General features: G+C 42.7%; 1 protein-coding gene and 1 long non-coding RNA gene across 3 annotated transcripts; one reads left to right on the forward strand and one right to left on the reverse strand.

Moving 5' to 3' along the window:
• Window positions 1-2693: 2693 nt before the first annotated feature.
• Window positions 2694-7069, reverse strand: LOC134483209 (disks large homolog 5-like). Of its 2 annotated transcripts, none has more exons than XM_063278481.1 (5): window positions 6971-7069; window positions 5003-5162; window positions 4390-4533; window positions 3592-3758; window positions 2694-2879 (listed from the first exon to the last, which is right to left on the reverse strand). In XM_063278481.1, exons 2-5 carry the CDS (start codon window positions 5011-5013, stop codon window positions 2815-2817), a joined length of 387 nt encoding a protein of 128 aa, XP_063134551.1. In that variant the 5' UTR covers window positions 5014-5162; window positions 6971-7069; the 3' UTR covers window positions 2694-2814. The 2 variants fall into 2 exon arrangements, with proteins under 2 accessions (XP_063134551.1, XP_063134550.1); XM_063278480.1 differs by lacking the exon at window positions 6971-7069 and adding an exon at window positions 6193-6322.
• Window positions 2752-6733, forward strand: LOC108353207 (uncharacterized). Its single transcript, XR_010060080.1, has 3 exons — window positions 2752-3339; window positions 4191-4398; window positions 6099-6733. It is a non-coding gene; the product is annotated as an uncharacterized LOC108353207 (long non-coding RNA).
• Window positions 7070-7825: the final 756 nt, after the last annotated feature.

Consider the following 7825-nt stretch of genomic DNA (forward strand, 5'->3'; position numbering starts at 1 on the left):
GTTGAATTCACTCACATGTCTATTGCTTCATCCCCCTTTTCATTTCTGATTTGATAATTTAGGTATTGACACTGTGGTGTGTACTTCGTTTCAGAAAGGGGTTGTTTCTCTTATGGATCTCCTCAAAAAACAGCTCTTGCTTCCTATGACTCTTTGTATTATCCTCTTCGTTTGTAATTGAATGATTTTAGTACTAAGTTTATTTCCTGCCATCAAATCATACCAGACTCTCTGTAGGATAAGGCTTTGCCTCATCTTGGTAACAGCAGCATGTGATAAATGAAGCTTTTGCTGCTCTCTCGTGGTGATGACGTCACAATCTCTGTGTAAACCATCCACAGCCTGTTTTTAGGCTGTATTATAGTAGACCACCATTTCAGTGTTACCTGCCAGATGCCGTGGGACACTAGTAACACACGTCTGCATGCACCTCGACAGTTTTCATTACAGTCTTCTAAGTCATTTTATGAAAATTGATAGTGAGTTCATGGATGAACATACACAAACACCTGCACAGAAACACAAACAAACACAAACTCTCTCTCTCTCTCTCTCTCTCTCTCTCTCTCTCTCACACACACACACACACACACACACACACACACACACACACACTTTACTGACATGGTACACATTCTTTGCACACCAAAAATAAAGTGAGCAGTAATGAAAAGACACCAATAATGGAGTCGATGGAGGGAGTTATGCAGAAGCTGGGACTTAGAGTTACTTAAAGGCCCTATGCAGGCTCTCCTTTTGTTGGAGGAGAAATTGCAAGTGCAATGTGGTTCGTTATTTTCTTTCTCTAAAGCACACAGGCTATGGTGGAATGTAGGGCTTTGACCATGTTTGGAAAGTACAATCACACTGAATTAAATCCTAGGGCTGGAACCCTATTAATCTTCTACAAAATTACAGAGCAGGCTGGATGAATACTCCCAGGAGACAATGTGGACATCTCAAGACAGGCACTGGACAATGGCTGAAGACTTGTCTGAAGACTGGAAATATTTTGAAAATTCAGAGAGAAAAAAAAGGCCCCTCTGAATACACCGTACTCTAAGGACAGTTTATGCAGGTTAGGCATGGCATGAACTATTGTCTCATGTCACAGATGTCAGCACAAAGTATCCAAGGTATTGTATGCCAATGGTAGCATCAACAGAACAAGGCACACAGTGTCATGAAGACATAAATTATGAGGTTGTGTAGCAAGACCCAGGCCTCCTCCAGGGTCTTAGATAGTAACTGAGAACCTCAAATACGGTAGTGATGTGATAGTGTGGGGGTGAATCTAGTTACAACTAGCTTCTATTGTGACACAGATGACTCTTTTTGTGTCATGGTCAGCTTATAATGAGAAGAAGACCTAAGCATGAGAATAACCAAATACTACATTGCTTCTCTAGCTGCTGAGCTTTTAAAAGCCCTGGTGTGACAGCCAGCATTTGTGGACATTCTGGATTGGTCCTTTTGTACTTTAACTCTCTGAGTCACCTCCACTCTCAGTAATTTAGTTCAATTCCATAAATTGGAAATCAGTCACCTGGAAAAAATACATTCTCAATATGATCCCAGATTGGCCATGGAAAAAGGGTAGCTTGAACTGTCCCACCTAGGTTCTGGGCTTTCACAGGCCTGCTCTCCAACAGAAACCTGTGTTCACAGCTGCAGGCTGCATTCACTATGGATGCTCTTGAGGTTCTTCCCTAAACTGCTTAGATTAAAATAATTTTCATGCTAACTATCAAAAAACTCATTATGCCAATCTGGCCAACAGGAAGCTAATTTCTATTCTGTATTTTGTCAGATGTGCAAAATACATATGGTCATCATTGATAATAGGTGAAAGATCTGCTCTAATATGGACACTAAGTGGTGCTGGAGGATGATCCTGACCCACAATGAGGAGTGGGAACACCAGAGCCCTGTAGGGATGGCTGGCAAGCTAACACATTGAGCATGCACAGCTCAGTAAATTTCCTGTGAATACACATCTCCTGAGATCTCTCTATTTGATTGGAGGTGATCCTGTCCACCTAATACAGTACTTGATGTGGAAGGACAAAAGGACCTGCAGGAGCTGTGGTGATGACTCACAGGATAGAGCATCTGCTGCTCTCTCAGAAGAACCACATGGACCCTAACAATTGGGTAAAGCATGTCAGTGATTACTTCATAAAGTGTGTGTCTGAGAAACAGCCACATTATCCACACAAAAGACACTGTCACACTGGGTACCCCTTGGTGACTTTGAATTCACTTATTAGCCCAGGATCCATGGAACATGCAGAGATCCATCTGTAGCTGTCAGTTCTAAATCCACAGGAGGGGACAGAACCCTTGAGTAAGAATGATGGTCTTAAGAGTCAAGAGATAGAATTCAATTTTTATTCATAAGGAATTCATTTTTACAACAAAACAGGATTAAAACAAATAAATTAAAATATTTAAAAATATTTGAAAAGATAAAAACAGTAACAAGAACATATAAATATGAAACAACAAAAAGAAAATTTCAATTAAAATCATAACAAAAATATTTCTAAACGGCACATTCTTAATGAACATTTAGAAGCACAGATGTATTGCTGTTTCTCCTCTTGCACACATAATGAAAGGAGGTCCCCCAAGTTGTCTCTCAAGTGCTGTTTTCTGAGAAGAAAGTAAGACCTCAGTCAGTCAGGCTGGCTTAGTGTTATATAAATTTAGGGTCTCTAAGCAATGACAAATTAACTCTGAGGAAGAATACTCATCCAAAAAAATTTGTTACCATTCAGGATGTTTGTCATCAGGGACTCCTGAGAAAGCAACTTATTCTTCAGGAAGCTCTCTTACTGCTGTGTGTCCAATTCCAGCTCTCTTGCACTTTCTGAGACCTGGGAGAGGAAGGCAGTTTTTCAGACACTGATTTGGTGGTGAAATGCAAGGCAGCTGTCGGAAGGCTGCCTTCTACCATCTCAGTTCTATTGGACAGTCAACATGGACCTTTTAACTGATATCATTGTTGCTAACTCTTTGGGAAGGGCAAAATCTCCAGAGAGCCTCAAAGTAATGTGGGCTGCCAATATGGGACCCAGACTTATACCAGTGCAAACCAAGAACAGGGCAATGGAAGGAACCTCATTGGGTTGCAGGAAGAAAGTAGATGTCCATATGTCACCAAGGTTAAAACCAATGACAAGTTCTAATTTGACATTTGCACTTTGTTCTTATCCCGCAAAGGTGCTTCCTACACAAGAAGTCACATGACCACAGAGTGTCATTTGTCAAAGAACCAAGAACTTGTTCAAAACTCTACAGAGCATCCAATCTATCACGTGGATATGCAATAATGAGGTATGTTATTAATCTGTCACCATTTCTATACTGCAGCTTCAAAAAAATATACTTGCAAAATAATTCAGTTTCTGAAAAGTGGTTGGCTTCCCAGAATACTTGTGCATAGGCAGCGCAATGAACAATTCCATTACATGAGGTGGTTGGGTGGTTGTGAGTGTAAATTAGAAAGGTGGTAGGAGAGAGCAAAGATGTATCAAATTGGCAAACTTTATCAGATATTTTTAAGCTAACACAGCTGCTCAACCCTACCAGATGATGCTGGGTCTGGACGTTGTTGGTCTTTATCTTTCTTGTTGAAGTCAACCAAATATTTCTGGTTCAGTGCACAGTCAAGATGTACCTCCTTGCTCTCCTGCTTCAGTGGGAACAACTTCTTCCTACATGTGTTGTCCATCAGGAGCTGGCTGAGCAGGTTTCTGGAAATACAGTCTGCATAGTAAGATCATGCTGCCCCTTTCTCCCATTCCCACTCCCGAGTGCCACTAACTCCACCAGGACCCAGATACCCATGAAGACTTAATAGAATTCATTTCGATACATATAAGGCTGCTGCACAAACCACAAAGAGTAAATTCCGGGAAGAATAAATTATTTAATTGGCCCGAGCACCAATTAGTGTCCACATCTCTCAAAAAGAACATGGATCTACAACTATCCATGAAAGCCCAATGCATGGGGGCAACATCAATTAGTAGTGGGCCAACACCCTCAAAGGTCAGTAGAACCAAGAGAAGGTCATGATTACCATGTGGTCCACACACTGAGTTTTGTAAAACCTGGTATGACACCGTAGGTCCAGGTCAGCCTAATAACCTTGTCCTGACTTCAATCAGTGCTGTTCTATCTAGAGCCTTCTGAAGATGCCTAGACAATCCTGGGATGAATAACAGTCTTTTATGGAACTGAAAACTGAGTCCTAATGACCCTGGCACACTGATGTGTAAACAGCACAAGAGATAGAACCAGAGCTGAAGACCATGCAATCCAGAACAAAGAAAGTCAGAAATGGCCATTCCAGAAGTGATATCCTTTCTGACCAGGACTTACCTAGAGAAGGTAATCTCCTTCTTCAGCTTATGGTTGTTCTCATGGAACTCAGTGTTCTCCATCTCTAAGTTGTGCAGAATTGACATGACCGCCTCCTCCATTCTCTCCAGGTCTTCATAATATGGATTTGGCCTGAAGTGTGGCCTGGCCCGAAATGATAGAATACAATGAACATAGGCATTTAGGAATATATGAACTCAGGGTGGGTCATATATTACCCCAGGCTGCTGCCTGGATCTTCCAGCACTGAGTCCCCTGCCTAGCAAGTACAGAGACTCACCATAAACTCACTGCAATTACAATCTTGCAAAGCCACCAGCTGTCAAGGTCTTTGCAAATGCACACTAGACACTCACTCTCCGTGACTTTATCCCCGAATTCTTCATTCAGGCCACAAGATCTGCTTTTCAATAAATGGAAGCAGATGAGTCCATTTTCCATCTCGCTCCTCAGGAAGGGTCAAGGTTCTGAATCTCCTCTATATGGGAGGTGAGGTTTAGCACAGGGTGGTTAGGGAGGCACAGCTTTCTAGAACCCAAAACCTTAATAGGATAAGATGAAGGTGACCTTGCAGACCCAGGAATGAAACAAGAGCATTTGGAGCAATTCATACCTGTTCTTCATGGATCTCTCTGTCAGAAACCTCAGGCGATCTCTCAGGTCATTTCTCTCCTCGGTAATGAGCTGCAGCTCTTTAATCAGCCTCTCCTTTTCCTTCTTGGCCTGCTTCTCGCTTAGGGCAGTGCCAGGGGATGATGTTTCTCTCCCAGCGTCTGTAGGTAGAAGAACACAAGGGAACCTGCATGGGGAGAATGCATAGAGTGTACATAGACCACAGTTAGGCCTAAACAGGAGAACAAGCCTGGAACTCAGTGTCACTGCTAGGCGATTGGTCTATGCTTAAGAGGCGTCCTCAGTGGATCTCAGTTCTCCCACTACTCTATAGAGACTAAGAGATGTAAGCAGCCAGGTGTTCCCTATTCCGGACATCAGGTGCTTACATGGACCACGGAGATGGCTTCTCCAGGATTATCATCAGCTGAACAGGGTACAGCTTGGTTTCAGGACCCTCACCCCTGTGGGTTCGAACTCAGATGATAAATACACCATCCACAAGACTTGAGTGATTGGAGACACTCAGATGTCCTACCCTGATACTCTAGGCCAACAACTTTGGATAAAAACACATTTGCATGGAGGACATGGTCAATAGACTTATCAGTTCCCCTATTTGAAATACCAAATGCCCGAGAAGTTCCAATAGGTTACAGGATGAATCTTGGTCCACATGTTCCAAATACTTTTGGTATTTTAGAAACACGTTTGTAACACACATCTCTAATATATAAAGCTAACGATGATCCTGCCAGTTAGAAGAAATCAGAGGAGGTCTAGAACATAAGGTTATTGCCTGGAGCACAATTCTCTCCCTGTTCCTACTGTCAGATATCCACTGTATTTAAAGAAGCAATGATAGTGAAGTACATTGCTGCCCTGTCTGAACTCAGAACAGGTGGACCCTCCATGACTCCTGATGGTGTTTTTATATCAATGTAACATACCAAATGAAGTGAAAAGTGAAGGCCAGAAGTTCACAGTATAATAGCATTGGCCTTACCACATCCTCCCTGTGGGGTTGGGGAAACTAAAGTTCTGAAATCCTGACTTTCAGGAATTGTGATATTCATGGAAATTCAATTCCTTTTCAGATGCTCCAGTTGCTGTGGCCCATTGCTAGAAAGGTCAGCATAAGCCTGCAGCCCCCCCTGGCAGGAAGCTCAAAATACACTGCCCAGAACTTACTCAACATTCCCCAGAAGTGCTGTCTTTGTCCATCATTACTTTGAGACGAAAGGCCAGACTTCTTCACTCTAGTCTCTCCACAATCGACGTTCACCCTCCCAAAACGCTTGCGAAGACGGGAAAACATGTCTTAGCTTGTAACCGCCAGACTCAGACTGAGAGAAACTAGGGCACTGGTTGTCACTACAACACTGGTGACATCACAGAGGATGCCAGAACTCTCTAGGAGACAATAGAATGTCCAAGAAGGGACAGCTGATGTCATGGGGCGCAGACTTTGCCTCCTGCTAATGTTCTCCCTGTACTGAGCATAAGCAGAGGTGCCCTTTCCAGGAGACTTTCCTGGGGCAGAGCCACTGAGCATCTCCTGCTTCCAAAGCCAAATTTTCCTCAAGGCTTGATTATAAAAACCTTAGTAATTCTTATGTATCTAAATGAATGATTCCTTCCATATCTTGCCCCAAAATGTCTCATCCTAACTCAAATTGTCCACATTCACCAATGTTAGCCATTAAAACTTCCTGAGATTTCATACCAGCTTGAATATGCAGTCAAAAGTTCTCTTGTCTCATTCTGTACAGGTGCTTTATTTCACATCAAGAAATAGTCTGCATGGTAGGTTACAACATGGGTGTGTGTTAGGGGAACACTCATGAAGTCATGTGCTTAGCAATCGACAATTGCCAGAAAATTCCTTAGTTGAAAGAGTTGAAGTCTTTATGGTGCTAGGAACAGTGTGGAGACCAGTTGGCAGTGGAAAGTGCAATATTGGACTCACCAATGAAGGGAACCTCATGCTGCTTGTGGGTGTCTCATCTCTGCGCCAATGTCGCCAAAGGAGCACTGCTGACAGGCCTTCTATCAGAAGCTGAGCTTCTATCAGAAAAATAAAATAGTCAAGAGATATAGGGGGTGCAGATAAAGGTGTAGGACGAGGCTATACATATCACTACGTGGATAGAGCAAGGACCCAGCACTTGTGCTCTGGGTCATGGGCTTCCCCACAAACACAAAAGCATCTGTCACAGTAAAAAAATGGATACTGTATTGAGTGCACACACTAACACTGATTGATCAGATCCATACCCCAGATTTTGGGGGCAGATCCATGGCCCCAAATATCTTCCTCTCAACTTATACAGCAAAAAATAAGAAAGAAAGAAAAAAGTCAAAACAAAAAGCTCATGCTTCTCATATGAGGATTGCAGGAAGTGTGATCTGGTGGTCAGTTCTGATTAGGCCATTTTAGATAGAACAGTGCACAGTGATGCTTAATGTGATGGGTCCTATATAAAGCTTTCTGCAATATTGGAATTTTAACAAGCCTCATCCAGAACATACAAAACAGGAAAGGATGTGATCACCATGTCCTTGCTCTCTATCAGGTTATTTTTCTGTGTCCGTGATTGTCAGGCATAGACAGCAACAATCTGAAATAGCTGGTAGACATGGAACAAAGTGGCTAAAACTGTAGTTGTGGGTTACACACCTCAACTGTCAAAGGCTAATGCTGTCCTCACAGTCCCTGGAGGCCACTCTTGTAAGACTGTCTACTGGAAAGTAGAAGCAGGTTTATCTGAGCTCAAAGTGAACCTGGCCAGCTAGGAAGAGGGCAACATGGGATAGTTGAGAC

The sequence above is a fragment of the Rattus norvegicus genome, chromosome 19 (genome assembly GCF_036323735.1).
Source record: "Rattus norvegicus strain BN/NHsdMcwi chromosome 19, GRCr8, whole genome shotgun sequence".
Classification (NCBI taxonomy): Eukaryota; Metazoa; Chordata; class Mammalia; order Rodentia; family Muridae; genus Rattus; species Rattus norvegicus.